The sequence below is a fragment of the Balaenoptera physalus genome (assembly GCF_965194825.1).
Source record: "Balaenoptera physalus genome assembly, chromosome: 10".
NCBI classification, from domain to species: Eukaryota; Metazoa; Chordata; class Mammalia; order Artiodactyla; family Balaenopteridae; genus Balaenoptera; species Balaenoptera physalus.
Window position 1 is genome coordinate 84,250,453 of NC_138889.1, and position 19,982 is coordinate 84,270,434.

The window sequence follows — 19,982 nt, forward strand, 5'->3', positions numbered from 1 at the left end:
GTTGCTGTTGATTTCCCCTTTTATGGCTGTTAGTATTTGCCTTATGTATTGAGGTGCTCCTATGTTGGGTGCATAAATATTTACAATTGTTATACCTTCCTCTTGGATCAATCCCTTGATCATTATATAGTGTCCTTCTTTGTCTCTTGTAATAGTCTTTATTTTAAAGTCTATTTTTTCTGATATGAGAATCGCTACTCAAGCTTTCTGTTGATTTCCATTTGCATGGAATATCTTTTTCCATCCCCTCACTTTCAGTCTATTTGTGTCTCTAGGTCTGAAGTGGGTCTCTTGTAGACAGCATATATATGGGTCTTGTTTTTGTATCCATCCAGCCAGCCTGTGTCTTTTGGTGGGAGCATTTAATCCATTTACATTCAAGGTAATTATCGATATGTATGTTCCTATTCCCATTTTCTTAAATGTTTTGGGTTTGTTATTGTAGGTGTTTTCCTTCTCTTGTGTTTCTTGCCTAGAGAAGTTCCCTTAGCATTTGTTGTAAAGCTGGTTTGGTGGTGCTGAACTCTCTCAGCTTTTGCTTGTCTGTAAAGGTTTTAATTTCTCCATCACATCTGAATGAGATCTTTGCTCGGTAGAGTAATCTTGGTTGTAGGTTCTTCTCCTTCATCACTTTAAGTATATCCTGCCACTCCCTTCTGGCTTGCAGAGTTTCTGCTGAAAGATCAGATGTTAACCTTATGGGGATTCCCTTGTGTGTTATTTGCTGTTTTTCCCTTGCTGCCTTTAATATGTTTTCCTTATATTTAATTTTTGACAGTTTGATTAATATGTGTCTTGGCGTGTTTCTCCTTGGGTTTATCCTGTATGGGACTCTCTGTGCTTCCAGGACTTGGTTAACTATTTCCTTTCCCATATTAGGGAAGTTTTCAACTATAATCTCTTCAAATATTTTCTCAGTCCCTTTCTTTTTCTCTTCTTCTTCTGGGACCCCTATAATTCGAATGTTGGTGCGTTTAATGTTGTCCCAGAGGTCTCTGAGACTGTCCTCAGTTCTTTTCATTCTTTTTTCTTTATCCTGCTCTGCAGTAGTTATTTCCACCATTTTATCTTCCAGGTCACTTATCCTTTCTTCTGCCTCAGTTATTCTGCTATTGATCCCATCTAGAGTATTTTTAATTTCATTTATTGTGTTTTTCATCGTTGCTTGGTTCCTCTTTAGTTCTTCTACGTCCTTGTTAAATGTTTCTTGCATTTTGTCTATTCTATTTCCCAGATTTTGGATCATCCTTACTATCATTATTCTGAATTCTTTTTCAGGTAGACTACCTATTTCCTCTTCATTTGTTAAATCTGGAGTGTTTTGACCCTGCTCCTTCATCTGCTGTGTGTTTTTCTGTCGTCTCATTTTGCTTATCTTACTGTGTTTGGGGTCTCCTTTTCACAGGCTGCAGGTTCGTAGTTCCTGTTGTTTTTGGTATCTGTCCCCAGTGGCTAAGGTTGGTTCAGTGGGTTGTGTAGGCTTCCTGGTGGAGGGAACTAGTGCCTGAGTTCTGGTGGATGAGGTTGGATCTTGTCTTTCTGGTGGGCACGTCCACGTCTGGTGGTGTATTTTGGGGTGTCTGTGGCCTTATTATGATTTTAGGCAGCCTCTCTGCTAATGGATGGGGCTGTGTTCCTGTCTTGCTAGTTGTTGGCATAGGGTGTCCAGCATTGTAGCTTGCTGGTCGTTGAGTGAAGCTGGGTCTTGATGTTGAGGTGGAGATCTCTGAGAGATTTTCGCCGTTTGGTATTACGTGGAGCTGGGAGGTCTCTTGTGGACCAGTGTCCTGAAGTTGGCTCTCCCACCTCAGAGGCACGGCCCTGATGTCTGGCTGGAGCACCAAGAGCCTTTCGTCCACACGGCTCAGAGTAAAAAGGAGAAAAAATAGAAAGAAAGAAAGAAGGAGGCTATAATATAGTGAAGTAAAATAAAGCTATTATAAAGCAGAGCTATCCAGACAAAATCTCACCCAGAAGCATATACATATACACTCACAAAAAAAAGGAAAAGGGGAAAAATTAATATATCCTGCTCCGAAAGTCCACCTCCTGAATTTGGGATGATTCGTTGTCTATTCAGGTATTCAACAGATGCAGGCACATCAAGTTGTCTGTGGAGTTTTAATCCGCTGCTTCTGAGGCTGCTGGGAGAGATTTCCCCTTCTCTTCTCTGTTCACACACCTCCTGGGGATCAGCTTTGGATATGGACCCGCCTCTGCGTGTAGGTCACCTGAGGGCGTCTGTTCCCCGCCCAGACAGGACGGGGTTAAAGGAGCAGCTGCTTCGGGGGCTCTGGCTCACTCGGGCGGGGGGGAGGGAGGGGTACAGAGGAGGAGGGGCGAGCCTGCGGCGTCAGAGGCCGGCGTGACGTTGCAGCAGCCTGAGGTGCGCCGTGTGTTCTCCCGGGGAACTTGTCCCCGGATCACGGGAGCCTGGCGGTGGCGGGCTGTACCGGCTCCCAGGAGGGGCGGTGTGGAGAGTGACCTGTGCTCACACACAGGCTTTTTGGAGGCGGCAGCAGCAGCCCCAGCGTCTCACGCCCGTCTCTGGGGCCCGCGCTGATCACTGCGACTCGCGCCAGTCTGTGGAGCTTGTTTAGGCAGCGCTCTGAATCCCCTCTCCCTGCGCGCCATGAAACAAAGAGGCAAGAAAAAGTCTCTTGCCTCTTCGGCAGCTGCAGACTTTTTCCCGGACTCCCTACCAGCCAGCTGTGGTGCGCTAACCCCTTCAGGCTGTGTTCACGCCGCCAGCCCCAGTCCTCTCCCTGCCATCCAACCGAAGCCGAGCCTCAGCTCCCAGCCCCGCCCGCCCCGGCGGGGGAGCAGACAAGCCTCTCGGGTTGCTGAGTGCTGCTCGGCGCCGGGCCTCTGTGCGGGAATCTCTCCGTTTTTTCCTCTGCGCCCCTGTTGCTGTGGGATCCGCGCTGTTAGCCGCGGCTCGCGCCCGTCTCTGGAGCTTGTTTAGGTGGCGCTCTGAATCCCCTCTCCTCGCGCGCCAGGAAACAAAGAGGGAAGAAAAAGTCTCTTGCCTCTTCGGCAGCTGCAGACTTTTTCCCGGACTCCCTCCCGGCTAGCTGTGGTGCACTAACGCCTTCAGGCTGTGTTCACGCCGACAACCCAGTCCTCTCCCTGCGATCCGACGGAAGCCCGAGCCTCAGTTCCCAGCCCCGCCCGCCCCGGCGGGCGAGCAGACAAGCCTCTCGGGCTGGTGAGTGCTGCTCGTTGCCGAGCCTCTGTGCGGGAATCTCTCCGCTTTGCCCTCCGCACCCCTGTGGCTGCGTTCTCTTCCGTGGCTCCGAAGCTTCCCCCCTCTGCCACCCGCAGTCTCTGCCCGCTAAGGGGCTTCCTAGTGCGTGGAAATCTTTCCTCCTTCACAGCTCCCTCCCACTGGTGCAGGTGCCGTCCCTATTCTTTTGTCTCTGTTATTTCTTTTTTCTTTTGCCCTACCCAAGTACGGCGGGAGTTTCTTGCCTGTTTAGAGGTCGGACGTTTTCTGTGAGCGCTCAGTGGGTGTTCTGTAGGAGCAGTTCCACGTGTAGATGTATTTCTACTGTATCTGTGGGAAGGAAGATGATCTCCGCGTCTTACTCTTCCGCCATCTCCTCTCTTCCCCAGGAAATCCATGAACATATTTAAATGTCACTTAGGATTTGGGGGTGAGGGCTTCCCTGGAAAAATGCTTAAATTTCTGTTAATAAAGTCAGTTGTTCCCAGTCATTTTAATTTGGTCATAAAATCCACTTGAGCACTCTAGCTAGTGAAATACACAGATACACAGGATGTTTGCATTTAAGGATTAAGAAGTCTATACAAAGAATCTAATAACTACACTAAACTCTAGTTTCATTCAGGATGCAGATAGGTGTTACTTATAATTGTATCATAGTATCTAGTCTAGTACCTGGAACTAACAGTTGTTCATTAAATGTTTACTGAATAGATAAAGAATGACCTTAAAGAGAATGTAATGTGATACTTTAACAATATTTATTATTTGGGGCTTTTTTTTCTTGAATAGTTCCTAATAAAAACATTCTATAAATGAGAATACCATTATTTCAGTCAATTGCCTATGTGTTATATACAATGGAATATTACTCAGCCATGAAGAAGAATGAAATAATGCCATTTGCAGCAACATAGATGGACCTAGAGATTGTCATACTGAGTGAAGTAAGTCAGACAGAGAAAGGCAAATATCGTATGACATCACTTATATGTGGAATCTTAAAAAAAAGATACAAATGAACTTATTTACAAAACAGAAACAGACTCACAGACTTAGGGAATGAATTTATGGTTACCAGGGGGGAAGGATGTGGGGGGAAGGATAGTTAGGGAGTTTGGGATTGACATGTACACACTGCTATATTTAAAATGGAAAATAAGGACCTACTGTATAGCACAGGGAACTCTGCTCAATATTATGTAACAACCTAAATGGGAAAAGAATTTGAAAAAAAATAGATACATGTATATGTATAACTAAATCACTTTGCTGCACACGTGAAACTAACACAACATTGTTAATCCACTATACTCCAATATAAAATAAAAAGTTAAAAAAATTGCCTATGTGTTTGTTTATACAGGTAAAAAAATTTTTAAACATACAGATTGTAATATTTCTAAAGCTGGCCCAATAGTAATTAGTATGATTTAGAAGTTTAACAAATGTCCACAGTTGTTTATGGCCCGTGGACTACAGAGTATCTATGGGTCAGATCCAGCAGCTCAGGAGCCGTTCAGGATTAGAATATCCTAATCAGATATTACCTGCAGACTCATTGTCCCATTGGGATATAAGGATGTTCTTCAGAAATGGAAAACACAGTTTCAAGAAACAGCAACAACAAAAAATATTATGCCTATGAAAAAAAAATGCATTCCTAAATGCACAAGAGCATATAGTGGCAAAGATTTCTCACTTGGTTACACCCAGGGTAGAGAGTGAGGTTAACTCATTGCAGGCATAGTCTTAGATGGGAGGTGACAGACTACAACTCACAGCCTCACTCTACTCCCCAGCTTGGTTTTGTAAATAAAGTTTGCTTTATTTATGGAACACAGGCATGTCCATTTGTTTATGTATGCTATAATGGTATAATTAAGATTCAACAGACTGTATGGCTTCCATTGCATAAATTTTTACTACCTGGTCCTTAACAGAAAAACTTTTCCCATTTCTGCTCTATGAGAAACCAGTTATGTTTGTGTGTGTGTGTGCACACACATGTATGTGTGTTTGTTTTTCTTTGTGCCTATATAGGATTTCAAGAGAGGGTGTTATGCCCAGAAATAACTGAGACTTTGCAGAGAGGGTTTGATGTGTATGGCCCAGAAGAAGCTTTGAATCTTCTATGATGAGATTTGAGCTAATTAACGCACAAACTTGGGTCTGTTAACGTAATCTAATAACCACACACATGGTAATGCTTTGGGAAATTCGAGTTACATAGTCGTAAATAAGTAAAGAGAAAATCAATGATTCTTAGCCTCTCACAACAGATTCTATTTCACAGTGTGCTCTTTTAGAGAGCTTCACCACGATTTTTTATTATTACCATGAATAAAGGTTCAAAATGTTGCCATGCATTTGATCAAATATTAATAACTGTGCTTGGAGAGAGTGAATGTCTACCAGCAAAACAGAAGGAAAATGTCATCTGGACCTGACAGAGAAACTTAGTAGGAAGCCAGCAGTGGAGATTGCGCTAGGAGGCAGATGAGAGTGATCATTTTTCACAGCTGTAGTTGAGTGAAATGAAAGTGCCTAACTTTGTCTTTCTATGGCAAAGGCTAGGGAACTATCAATCTTGTCAGCACCTGAATGCTATTCTACTGGCGGACTTTAATTACATAGGCTAGACAGCTTGCAAGGGAAAAAAAAAAGTTGAGAATCTCTCTTCTGGGGTAGATTTCCTAAGCAGTGTGTGAGAGGTGTACGCAGAAATCCTGTTGACAAAATATTTTGTGCAAGTGCCTCCCACACACAGCTTTCAAATGTTACCCCTATGCATTTTCCATTCCTGCTGCTCTTCAAGTAACAAATGTCTGCAGCATCTTAATCTGTTTCTTTCTCTCCCTTGCCCCGTGACTCCACCAAGAAACATTAGCAACTATTGCATTCATCTCCTTATGTCATTTCATGTCATTTTACAATGATTTTAGAATTAAATTGAGTTCTGAGTTTCCCTGAGAAGTTATCTGGAAGGTAAGTTAAATTAAATGAACCAGGAATGCTTCACACTAGTGTAATATGCTTTTTAAGGTATTGAAATCCACACTCTCATTGAAAAAGTTATAAGCTGCCTTTTATATCATTTGTGTATTTTCAATGTTTTCGGGGGGCACTGAGGAAACACACAGTTTGAGATTATGGAGTGACTGATCTTTCTCCTGAAGGATCTAAACATTTTAATGATGTCAGTGACTTCCTCAGTGACTCTAGTATCTTTCTTACCTCTGCCATTAAGGGAACCATCATGTTGGTCAGTGTGTCTTTGCAGTTTCTGGAAGCTATATGGAACATGCCCACTGAGGCAACCCCTGAAAATGCCATAACAGGGAAATTCAGGTCATTCCTTCCCTCACCATTCACCCAATAAACTTTTATTGAACTCATGTGGCATATGTTTTAAAATTGTGTGATATTGAGGAACATATGTTTAGAATATGGATTCAGGAAGAGTAAGAGTGGAATCCTGCCTCTGCCCTCGCTTGGCTGTGTGGCTTTGGTGACCATATTTAACCTTGCTGAACTTGGGCTCCTTCACAGCTCATCTTAATATACATGGATATGAAGATTAGAGTTACTCGGATGTATAGAGCCTAAGATTTGGTAGAAGCTCAGTTTAGGCAAGTGACTTTTCTTCTGTCCTTTTTTTAGTGGAGAGTTGTCATGAATGTTGGGAGAGAAAATGAATGTATGGAATGCAGTCTTGTATTAAGACATATCTGGATTTGAATTACCACTCTAGTAATTTTGTGTCTAGTGGGGTCTCAAAATGACTAGCCCTAGGGCTTCCCTGGTGGCGCAGTGGTTGAGAATCTGCCTGCCAATGCAGGGGACACGGGTTCGAGCCCTGGTCTGGGAAGATCCCACATGCCGCGGAGCGACTGAGCCCGTGAGCCACAATTGCTGAGCCTGTGCGTCTGGAGCCTGTGCTCCGCAACGGGAGAGGCCACGATAGTGAGAGGCCTGCGCACCGCGATGAAGAGTGGCCCCCACTTGCCGCAACTAGAGAAAGCCCTCACACAGAAACGAAGACCCAACACAGCCATAAATAAATAAATAAATAAATAAATAATTAAAAAAAAAAAAAAAAAAATGACTAGCCCTAACTCAGTGGTACAGAGGAAAATGTAGACTCTTTGTTTGGTCTATAACCAGTCAAGTTTCTGTGAAAGATATGGGGGTCAGTGTTAAATGTCCCACACAGTTTAGTTTTATAGCTCAGGCTGTGCAATAATTTAAAGAGTCTCATGAGATCAGTGGTTCTCAAACTGTAATGTACATTGGAATTACCAGGAGGCCTTAAAAATACAGATTGCTGAACCTCAGCTCCAGAGTTTCTGCTTCTGGGAAAGGCTGGAGAATTTGCATTTTAGCAAATCCCCAGGTGACGCTGATGCTACTTGTTGGGGGACCAAATGTTGAGAATCTCTACTTTAGATAATATTCAGTCTTTAAGGAAAATTTCTCCTGGTCTTTTATTTCTTCCTGCTATTTCAAATCCTTGGATACCCAATTTATTTTAATAAAATTTTTCCTATAATTGATAAAAATATAAGCATATTTGAGTTAATTCTGAATATATGTTAACATTTATATGTTATTGGTATATAAGTATATTTATATAAAGTAATACATAATGATCATATATAGTATATACTATACATATAAAATGTATGTTAACATTTCTGATAGTCAGCTCAGGCAGTGATAGAAACTTGAAGGTGGTATTTAAATAACTTGGGTTTATCAATATAGAACATTCAAAAATATCATTTTAACTCATTACATTAAATTAGTATAATTTATATCATTTGCCCTTTTGTGTAATATTATGAACCCATGACACTTTAAAGGTTTAACTTTCTCTAGTGAAGTTTAATTATTATTTTTGTTTTTATCCTTTTGGTTACAATTCTTGTCCTGTTTAGCACTATTCCAGATAACTTTGAAAGCACACTTGCAGTCTGACAACAAGATATTCTAGACACATTTTGGTTTTCCCTGTCCAAAACATAGATTCTACTAATGTCAGTAAATAATAATATTAGGAATCAAAATTTTGTTTCCCAGGAGTGTATATTAGGTTAGGTAATAGAACTGGGAATGTTTATTGAAAATCATGAATTCATATTGCTGTATCTAATTTATTTAAATTATTCTAACTTTCAAAAGCCATTTCTTATCCTCTTCTAATATTTTAAAAGCTTAATCAGTTTTTCCCTGTTTTAAACATATCAGTTTCTATACTCTCTATCACAAAATTTTCATCAAATTTTAGTCTGCTATGCTGTATTCTGTCATTGCGAATAATATGGTTAATTTAGAATATTGCCATATTGGCTGGAATCTAAGATGCCACATCATTGTATCATAAAGAAACCATGCTATATGGATATCATATTCAAAAAAATAAATCTTGACTTCCACCTCACACTACACACAAACATCACTTAAGGTGTGTTATAGATCTATACGTGAAAAGTAAAACAGCGGGGCTTCTAGAAGATAACCTTCAAATCTTGAGGTAGTAAAATATTTCTAAGATAGAATACAAAAGCATTAACCATAAAAGAGCACTAATAAGTTTGACTATATTAAAATTAAGATCACTATTAAGAAAATGAAAAAGCAGGCCACAAAGTGGGAGAGATTATTTATATTATTAATACATATAGCTGAAAAGTGTTAATATCTGGAATGTATAATCACTTTTCTAAATCAAGAAAAAAGGCAGACAGCACAATTATAAAAATTTTTAAGTGGGCAAAAGACCTGAACAGTTACTTCACACACAAAAAGATATCCAAATAGCCAAGATACATTTGAAATATTTTGACTCTTATTTGTAGTCAGGAAAATGCAAAGTTAAAAAAGCCACTATGAAATTTCACTTCATACCCACAAAAAGGCTAAAGTAAAATTGAGTGAAATACCAAATATTGGTGCAGATGCAGAACTTCTAGAATTCTCATGCACTGCTGATAGGAGCCTGATTTGTACAAACTCTTTGGAAAAGTGTTTGGTAATACTGTTAAAGTTGACATATGCATACCCTATGACCCAGCAATTCCTCTCCTAGGCATATATTTAACAGAAATCTATACATATGTGCACCAAAAGCCATGCACAAGAATGTTTATAGAAGTATTACTCTTAATTGCCAAGGTCTGGAAACAGTCCAGTATCCATCAACAGTAGATTGGATAAATAAATTTTGGTATATTTATACAATGGAATGCTAAACAACAAGGAAAATGAATGGACTATTGCTACATAAAACAACCTGAATGAATTGAACAAGTACAGTATTTTCCTAAAGGCATCAGACACAAAGGAGTACATACTGTGTGTATAATATTTATATAAATTCAGAAATAGGAAAGACTAATTTATAGTGGCTTTTGGGGAAGGGGGAAGGATAGTGACCAGGAGGGGGCACAAGAGGGCACTCTGCGTTTCTACAGATGTTCTGTTTCTTGATTTGGTTCCAAGTTTGTGCTCACTTTGTAATAGGCCATTAAGATATATCCTTTAATTTGTGCACTTTTTGATTTATACCTCAATGAGAACATTTTTTTGTTGTTGTTGGAAAATGATATGCACAAAGTTATGTGGGAACAGCATAGACAAAATATCTGACTTGGGACATCAAATAAATCATCTCAAAGGGAGGATTTGAAGTCAGACTTTATACCATGATGCATTCCAATGCAAGTACAGAAATCCCTTTCTTTAGTAGCTTAAAAAGTAAGGGCTTTATGGTCATTAAAAAAAAAAAAAAGAAAGAAAACAACTTAGGAAAGTACATGTCTCGGTAACACATGGAACTTAGGCTAACACAGCTCCCACTGTTCTTACTCTGTGATTTGTCCTTTTGGCTGCAAGAGGCTGTTGCTTCTCCAGGGATTTAGTCTGAGTTACAGGAATGGAGAATGAAAAAGAGGAAACAGTTGCCCAGCAATCACATACTCATGCCTCACTGACCAGAGCTGTGTCACCCCTAGGTTTGAGGAAGTCTATAATGATAAAATAGACAGAAACAAGGGAAGGGGGTTTTAAATGGGTGTTTGGTGAGCCAACCTATGTGATTTGCCACACACCTGAAAGATATGTCTGCCTGATATGTTTTGGGAGGATACTACAAGGCAAAAGAAAAAGCATACGCAAATATAGATTTTTGGCCACCATCTACTTCCCCTAGCTTAAGGAATGTCACATGTTCTCAGAAACTTTCTCATCTCTTCATATGTAGTAGGGTTTAAGGTACACTGACAATACTTAAAGTTATGGTAATTCTCCAGGACATAAAGGACCATAAAGGAATTCACTGTTTAGGCAGTGAATTTAGAAACAGAAAGAGAAGTGTCTGGGCTCATATAGTAACAATGAGGTGATTTTTTTGTTTTGTTTTTTTTTTGTTGTTGTTGTTCTTCTTCTTCTTTAATAGTTTGGCAGAGATGAGATAATGGGAAAAATAATTTTAGGTATCAATTTTCTGAAACATTCCATAGATAGGCAACCAAACTTAAAGTTTCTTAAACAAAAATGCAGGAAAACAGGAAAAAATATCATGTCAGGAACTTTAGAAACAACAAAACTATCTTGTTGGTCAGTTCACCTTCAGTAGGATAGAAAGAAGATTTTGTCAATTCTTGAATTCCTGAAAATCGATCACTCATTTATTCAACAGATAATTATTGTGCACCACTTATATGCTAGGTACTGTGCTACCTAATTAAATATTTATCTTCACAAAAGCCCTTCCCAATTGTAAACTATAAAACTGAGTCCCAGATGGGTTCAGGAATTAACCAATTGTACAGTTAATAAATTCTGGAATTGGAACCAAGGCCTTCTTGACTGTATGTCTACTCTATGAGCTGCTTGGAATGATCTCAATCCCTGTAATGACCTTGATGCTTGACTGCATCCACCCAACAGTGCAACTAAATAGCCAGTTAATACCAACAATACATCCATGTGGTACAGGTGACGCAGTTTCACATCATTTTACATCAGCCTCAGTTGTTGTTAGTGGGTTCTAAAGTATTTACTGTTAGCTAATTGTAAAAGGGAGAGATGCTTATGAGGGAAGTTATTCGATTTCTCCCTGGAGTGCTCACTGGATTATAGAATTTTGGTGTGATTCTAGCTCAACATTCTGACCACATAAGAGTGGGGGTCTGGATTTATCTCATGCAATGATATTTTGAAATATCACTTTAGAAAAAATTAGAAAAATCCTTAAGTATTTAATGATATAAAAGGAAAGACGGAATTTCCAGAGACGATATACTTAAATAAAGTGCATCACTCACTTTTCCAGACTTAGCCAGTCCTAAACTGGATCCTAATCAGGGTCGGTATGAGCAACATCTAAGAAGCCATGCTGTGCAGAGATGTGGAGCCCCCATTTAGCTTTGCACGTTAAATTCTTTTCCTTGACATTGTTGCATTGTTGGAGGACTTTGACTTTTCTTAAATTAACAGTTGAGGCAGAAGTGTTCCAAGTGACGCTAAAAATGGAATCTTAAACAGAATAAAGTGCTATTCAGAACTTTAGAATCATTTTGTTCTAAAATGTTGATAACCTCATGACAGTGACTCAAAGCCAAATTAGGCAAAGAGCACATTGATGTCGATGATCTTTGCATAGATGCACCTGAGGCAGGATATGCATTATCCAGGAGCATGTAGGAACACTGAGACTGGATTATAGTTTTGTCTTGTAAACTGTACAGAGTATTTTTACTCTTTCACCGCCCTTGAGCAACTGATAAACACTTAATGACTACACTTAGCATATTGGGTGGGGCTGTGGCTTTTTCTTCCTTCTCTTTTTTTTAAGTTTGAGGCAGAATATCTGGCTTGCCTCTCAGTCATGGAAATAGATCCACATGGGTGAAAAGGAAGCAAAGATATAGATGTTTCATATGACTTAGTGTAAACCACCTTTAAATTAAATATAATCCCTTGTCTGGGAAAGTAAAACCAAATTTGTGTACTTTATAATTTTTTTTTTTTGACAGCAAGATAGTGCAGAGGATGGAAAATCCCTTCTAATGGCTCATGAAACTTGTCACAGGTAGGTGGCATTTGATGACTCACAAAAGAGGAACTGTGGTGCAGATTAATTATTTTTTGGCTATAAAATGATTCTGGTTTACTTTGCCCTAATAATAAGAAAGTTAATAAATGTCATTCAAGTCATTAAAACTGAAGTTTTTGATACTATTAGAAACTGTAATCCAATAATGTTTTGAGGGAGCAAATATTTATGGTAATATACCAGAATTGCTAATATTCCTACCATTAATTTAATCTACCATTAATTGTTAATGTTCCTTGGCAAATCATCTTCATCAAACAATGGATAACTTGCCTCATTGTTTTGCTCAAACAGGATAATCTCAACATTAAAACTTAGTACTAAAGTTTCCTTCCTACACATAAGTATCATACCATAAAATAGTTTTTAAATATGCCATTAACCAGGCCTTGTGTGGGCGAGGATGTTGGAAAATGGACTTCATATATTGCTTGTGGGAGTAAACTAGTACATTTCCAGAGGGCAACGAGTATCAAAAAATGACCTACTCTTTGAACTAGAGTCTAATTCTAGAAGGCTGTTCCAATCAGACAAATGCTAAGGATGTTGGTCACAATATTATTTACAACAGAAAAAATGAAATAATTGAAATTTACTATAAGAGGACTTTAAAGATGTTATTACTGACGTATATAATAAAGTATTATGTCACATTTAAAATTATGTAAATTTATGTGTTTGATATGGAACATGCTCATAATATGTGTTAAGAGAAAAAAAGTTACAGAAAACTGTGGTATCTCTACTTTCGTAAAAATAAGTGTATTTATTTATAGTGTTTAACATATATGATATATAGATATGTGATCTGTTAGAAAATTATAACTATGTTAAATATATTAGAGGCAAATGAATAGAATTAAAATAGTCATCTCTGTATTTACAGATGATTTAAAACATTATTTTCCTTTTGCTCTTACCTGTATTTATCTTTTTCAAAAATAAATATGAATACTTGCATAGTGAAAATTAAAATTAATAAAATATGGGTTATTCATTGACTTCCTTCCCTACGGTCCCTCTGGGATGGCTCCATCCTTTTGTGAAATTGTAAGAGCAGAAAGAGCAATCTAAGCAGTAAGCTACCTAGATCGTGCCTCCTAATTTCAACCACACAGGACACACCAGAAATTGGTCCCTGAATTTCTCTCTGATTTTCCTCCTTTCATCAGCTGATTGAATGTTCCCCTCCTTTTGAGTTTGAAAGATGTTCTTCCACTATTATACATTTTTATCCATGTGGGAAAGGGCATTCAAAGTTTGAACCTTGAATACCAGCAAGTCAAATTCTTCAACTGCAGTCTGGGACATCATGAGAGAATTATTCTTCACTCTACTTCCTCATCTGTTTGGAAATGTTAGAAAGGACTTCCCAAGCCCAAAACTGATGACTCCTGCCACCTGGGATATAAAGGGAATCTAGAGAGGTGTTAGGCAAAGCCTTAGAGGGGGTTTTCACTCCATGTTGGACATTTCATCAGTTTAGATGTGGAATAACACTGGCCCTGCCCCTGGGCCAATTTGAAAAGAAGATACAGGAGATGATAACCAAGGGAGATCATGTAAGTTAGTGGTTAATAACATGACATGTTGTGTTAGGCACACGTAGATTTGATTTCTAAATTTGCCACCTACCACTGGGTGACCTTAGGGCAATTCACTTAGGCTCCCTGCACCTCAGTTTCTCCATGTGTAAAACTGCCATAAGAATACCTGTTATTCAATTATTATTAATATGAAGATAAAATAGACAGTATATGCAAAGTAATTAGAGTAATGCTAAGTATATAGTAAGAGCAGAAAAATGCTAGCTTACAGTGATAATGATTATCCATATGGAATGTCATTATCATCATCCTTATCATCAGGTGCAGTCCATCCTAGGAAACAGAGAAGGCAGAGAATCTGGGTTAGAAATCACAACAGTAGACACTACAGAAGAGTAATCACAATAGTTCATTGGTCCATATTTCCATATATATATTTACTATCCATAACTTATAATCTGGTTATACTACATGTATACATTCAACATTTGGTTCAAAAATGGAACAAAACAAAACAAAACAAAACATAGACACCCAAAACAGATTTCTACTTACCCATGTGAAGGGTTAGCTTGATTGCTCCAAATTGGGACAACTGATTCTGAATTCAGTTTCCTTCCAGTTTCAACTGGCATCTTCTTACTGAGACTTTCTTATCACCTTGTTCACTTTTATCCTTTAAGATGATAGTTGCATGGATAAGAGCTCAGAAGTAATATTTTATTTACTTCAGGTGATAAACAGGTATGCAACAACAGCCTATTATCTTCTTACCTTGGTCCAAATGTTTCATCCCTAAGTTAGACTCATATTTTTGTTAACATGTCTGCTTTTCAGTTCCTCCATTTTGGTAATTGACACCATTCTTTTTACATTTTTCCTATGCTGCACTCTATTCTCTCCTGGTCTCTACAGTAGCTGTATGATTTCGGCCAGCACAATTCACAGCACGTAGTTTTCTATTGTTATTATTTTCATTGTTAGGGATTGTTTAAATATCTCTTCAAATTCCCCAAAGACCAGGCACCCTACATATGAGACAGAGAAGTTACTGTAACATAGCTGAGTATAGTATCCATCTTACTAAGAACTGAAGTCATTTGGGTCTTTTACTGTATACAGTAAGAAATATTTATTTTTCAAATATTTTGTATGCATCCACTAAATTTTAAAATAGATTTTATTGCAAAAATTTACACCTCTGTGTTTTCTTTACATTCTTTTTTTTTTTTTCCAGAATTATTTATTTATTTATTTTTGGCTGTGTTGGGTCCTTGTTTCTGTGCGAGGGCTTTCTCTAGTTGTGGCAAGCGGGGGCCACTCTTCATCGCGGTGCGCGGGCCTCTCACTATCGCGGCCTCTCTTGTTGCGGAGCACAGGCTCCAGACGCGCAGGCTCAGTAGTTGTGGCTCACGGGCCCAGTTGCTCCGCGGCATGTGGGATCTTCCCAGACCAGGGCTCGAACCCGTGTCCCCTGCATTGGCAGGCAGATTCTCAACCACTGCGCCACCAGGGAAGCCCTCTTTACATTCTGTGTTGGTGAAAAACAGGCAAAGATAAACACAACCTTATATGATTATTTTTTCCCAGAGGACTTGGCCATAGCAATCACAAAATATAGAAGAGTTCAATTTATATAACGTTTACAAATTTCACTGACCATTCCAACCTGTTTTTTTTTTTTTTTCCCTGCAAAAGAAGCTACATAAATGATATTCACTGTAGTAGTAGTTTTCTGTTTTAACAAAGTGCCGCAAACTGAGTGGCTTAAAACAACAGAAATTTATTCTCTCCAGTTCTGGAGACTAGAAGTCTGAAATCAAGATGTTGGCAGGGCCAAGATTCCTCTGAAGACACTAGGAAAGAATCCCTTTTTGCCTCTGTCTTCACATGGCCTTCATCCCTCTGTGTGTCTGTATCTCTGTGACCCTCTCTTTTTGTAAGGATACTAATCGTTGGATTAAGGACCCACCCTAATCCAGTATGACTTCATTTTACCTTGATTATATCTATAAAGACCCAATCCCCAAATAAAGTCACATTCACGGGTACCAGGGATTAGGACTTAGACATATCTTTTGGGAGACACAATTCATCCCACAACACTCACATAGCATTTCACACCTGAGTTATAACACTTAGCGTGTAATTACTAGTTTAGGTAATGTCTACTCCTTTTCCCACCATCTCCTACTGCCCGACTCCCAAGGGCAAATTCATTTCTTAATTTTCTTTATATCTGCCTTTGCAGTTATCATGATGCTGAACATATTCCCTTAGTGAATTTAAGTGGCGGATAGAAAGAAGGCAAAGAATAACATGAGAGTTATGAAAGAAGGAAGGGTTGGTTTACACCAGTGGTTTGCACAACTTGCTTGTTATCAGCAATGGTTTGCAACCTTTAAAAAAAGTTGTGTGTTTCTCCCCTAGATATTCTGATTCATTGAATAATTATGGGACCCAGGAGATATATATTATAGACAATTTACTCAGATGATTTTACCTTTTGGCCAAGCATAGAAAACACTCCAGGCCTTGTGGTTATAGGTAAATGACAGGGGAAAAGTGCACGGGAACTGTCGTCCATTTCTCATGCCTGTGCAAGCTGTTTTGCCTTAGTAAGTTACCTAGTTATGCTGATGTTGTTTCTTTATTGGTAAAATGAGTGACAGTCACTTCTAAAACTTGGATTTTCCTATTCGAGGTTATTGTTTGTCCTTAAAAATGTGTGAGTGTGGTTGTAGAATTTCCACCTTGGTCTTTATAGAGGAGATAGTATGTTTGAAATGATTTCTCAAGTATCTTCCTGGACTAGTTATTCTGAAATTGTAAGAAAAGGGTCAGTGTTGGTTAACTTTGAGTGCTGGAACAGCAGGTCCTTCTTTCTACTGCTTGTTCCTGTATTTCACATCTGTATAATGAACATATATTACCTTTATAATGGAGAGCTATTAATATACATTCTAGTTTTGTTCAACAAGCAAAAATTAAATACCAGGAAAAGAAATGCAAGAAGTGTTACTAAAAAACTAAAGGAAAAATAAAGTCAAGAGGCAAATAGATGCAAAAGAAGTGCGTGTACAATTTAAAATAGGGGAGCAGAGTTGATATAAAAGTAGAGGGTATTACGGTTTCAGTGTCAGTATTGTTGGCCTTTCTTTTAATTTATATCTTGCCTGAGATCTTTGATTGCAATACTTTTACTAAAAATGATATTTTTCTCTTAAGTTTTCTAAGCTGAAGTTTATTTAAACTTAGAATATGTTGCATTTGTCCAACCCCCAGACAATGGAAAAAATAATGACACTGTCATATTGGGGGTGACATTGTCAGCAGCACTGTCAGAAGGTGGGTGGGTGGGTGTTCTCAGATGAAGACACAAATATAAGAAAACTGGGATAAATAAAATTTGCTTACACATTATTCTTTTAAGAGGATCGAATGGAGAATGTTTGTACATAAAGTACACACTTATCTGTATTTTTACACGTGTCTATATACTGACAGTTGAAGACCTTGCAATAAGAATTTAGCTTTTGTTTTTTTTTGTTTTTTAAAATTTTTATTGGAGTATAGTTGCTTTACAATGTTGCGTTAGTGTCTGCTGCACAGCAAAGTGTAGCTTTGGGGTTTTGAATTCAAATTTCAAAATTTATTCTTCAGAAGAAATCAAACCCCAGGAGAAAGGACACTGGGGAATGTGTTGACAAGAAACCCAATTTGACATCTGACAGTTTTATTATTTCCTTTGATTTTATAAGAGGCTTTGTCTTGAGAGGAAAAGTCAAACTGAAAAACTGCAAAATGAATGGGAGAATTTGTCTTTGTGAATTCATAGACAGTTTTTCAGCAGTCAGACCATTCATACAAAAATTGTTGAGGGCCTAATTTTGGCTATAGGAAAAATAGATCATTGAGGTGATGTGAATAATTGAGATCATGCCTTAAATTATTTTGGAAACAATTACTCTATTAAAAGGAGATGGAAATCTCAACTACAAACTGAAATTGACTCCAATATTGGAAAAGTTACTTAACTCATTGTGTTACCTTCTTAGTTTTTGTGAGCAGATTCAGAACTCACATCATAATTCCTCATTATTGGCCAAGAAGGTATATAGAAGGAATTAAAAGACGAGTTTTCTTGAAAACATAGAGGGCTTTCAGGTCATGCTTAGATACGTGACCATTTTTGAGGCTAGCACACACAATCTATTTCCTAAGAGTCTTTGGGCTACTTTGCTGGGTTGCCTAGCAACCTGAAATCTTCAGCATTCAAGGGTTGTCTTCCCCTAGTGAAATGTCAGTCCCCTTGTGAATGATAAGTCTTAAGTGATGTCCTTCAAATTAGGGATAATTTTCACTCAGGGAGTGGAATAACTTCTACAGAAGTTGACTTAAGTGAAAATTCAGACAAAAATTACAGACGGAGAGTACAAACTAGGAAAAGACTTCTGTAGACCAACAAAACAGCATTGTAATGAACCAGGAAAAGGATATTGATATTTGGAGTCCTTATAGGTTTGGAAATGTCAATACTAAAGAATCATTTATTCACATTACAGGGTACTTATCTCATTGACATGAAAGCTGGAAAAGTTTCCATATGATAACCTGAATGGATATTTTTTTCTTTATCCACCTTAACATTGATATTATAATCTCTTATAGCAGCAAAATCTACTTTTATGGTTTCTAAACATCCAATCCACCATGAAGTTTTGTTGATTTTCCATTTCTCCCCAACTTCATCATGAATATGCTATTCTGTGTAATTAGATCTCTACTTTGGACTTCCAGAATAACTTTCTGACTGGTTTGCCTGTATCTAAACTTTCTTCCACTAATCTGTTCTTCAGACCACACGTATTTCTAAAATGCAAATTTATTCACATCAGTTGTCTATCTCCGCTAACTTAAAATCCTTCAAATGTTTTGCATTACTTTTAGGATGAAGGTAAATGTAGGATAAAGGTAGATGGCATATTTCATCAAGGTCCCTCTCATTTTCTTGGCTCTGAGAAGCTTCCTTGCCCAGATCTTTTCTACTTCAGGATATTTCAATGTTTTTCTCTTAACCCAAAGTATTGTCAGAGTAACATATAACCTTTCTTTCACAGCATGTACCAAATCTGCAATTTTATGTTGATTTATATGATTACTTTATTAGTGCCATTCTTCCCCACTAGGCCATAAGTTCCACAAGCATAGAAATCAAGTCTGTTTTTAATCATCATTGACTCTTCCATTCCTAGCATATAGCCTAACACTTAGTAGGTACTCAATAAATATTTTGTTGAATGTATAAAAGGATGAATATGGTATATTCTTTCTTTTTTATCTTTTGAAAGGCAACCTGAGGTGAACACTATAATCTTCAATACCTTAACATGTCCATAGGGTAATTATTTTTCAAAATTCTAAGCTCAATGTGTTCCTTTTTAATAAAAATAATTAAAAATAGAGTTGCCACCTGCCTAAAATACTTCTAGCTCAGGAAAGCATGAAAACACATATCTCCTCAATGTCCCAAAACATATAAAATTTTTCATATTTTCTCCCTATCTACCATCACACAGGTAGCATTATAAGACCTTAATGAAATACTATACAGCCTTGGAAAGAAATACTCCATTTAAAAGCTCCATAACTCCATTTTTATTAACAAGTAGCAGAGATAAACCTGGCTTATTTTAAGAAAAAGTGTATAGCAAAAAGGGTTGCTATAATGAATAAATTATTTTACTTATTTTATTTATTCATTTTAGGTCATGGAATTTTTAGAAATAATTTCTTATTTATTTATTTTTTTTGGAAAATCAATGATCCAAAGCCAAACTGAATCAGTGGTGTGGGAGGGATCACTAATTAAATTTCTAAAATTACCTTCTCTATTAATATTTAGAAATTCTCCTCTGAATTAAATTAGGTGGCATTATATAAAAAGAGGGAACCAAAGTGCTAAACCAAAGACCAAATTAGCAGCAGGCTTTACTGGTATTTGGAACTTGTAAATTAAAAAATCAGAAACACTAATTGCATCTTTGTAGTATATAAATTAATAATATAATGATGACTTCATCTTCAT

At 37.8% G+C, this 19,982-nt stretch overlaps 1 protein-coding gene across 3 annotated transcripts in view; it reads left to right on the forward strand.

Annotated features, from left to right (window-relative positions):
• LOC309667784 (uncharacterized protein) overlaps window positions 1–19,982 on the forward strand; it is a 518,308-nt gene that overhangs the window by 72,573 nt on the left and 425,753 nt on the right. Inside the window, exon 2 of one of the 3 annotated variants that reach the window (XM_082476756.1) lies at window positions 12,268–12,323. The exons of the other annotated variants lie outside the window; for them this stretch is intronic. Coding sequence (XP_082332882.1) covers window positions 12,268–12,323 — 56 coding nt within the window. The remainder of the gene's footprint in view (window positions 1–12,267; window positions 12,324–19,982) is intronic. 3 annotated transcript variants of the gene reach the window in all.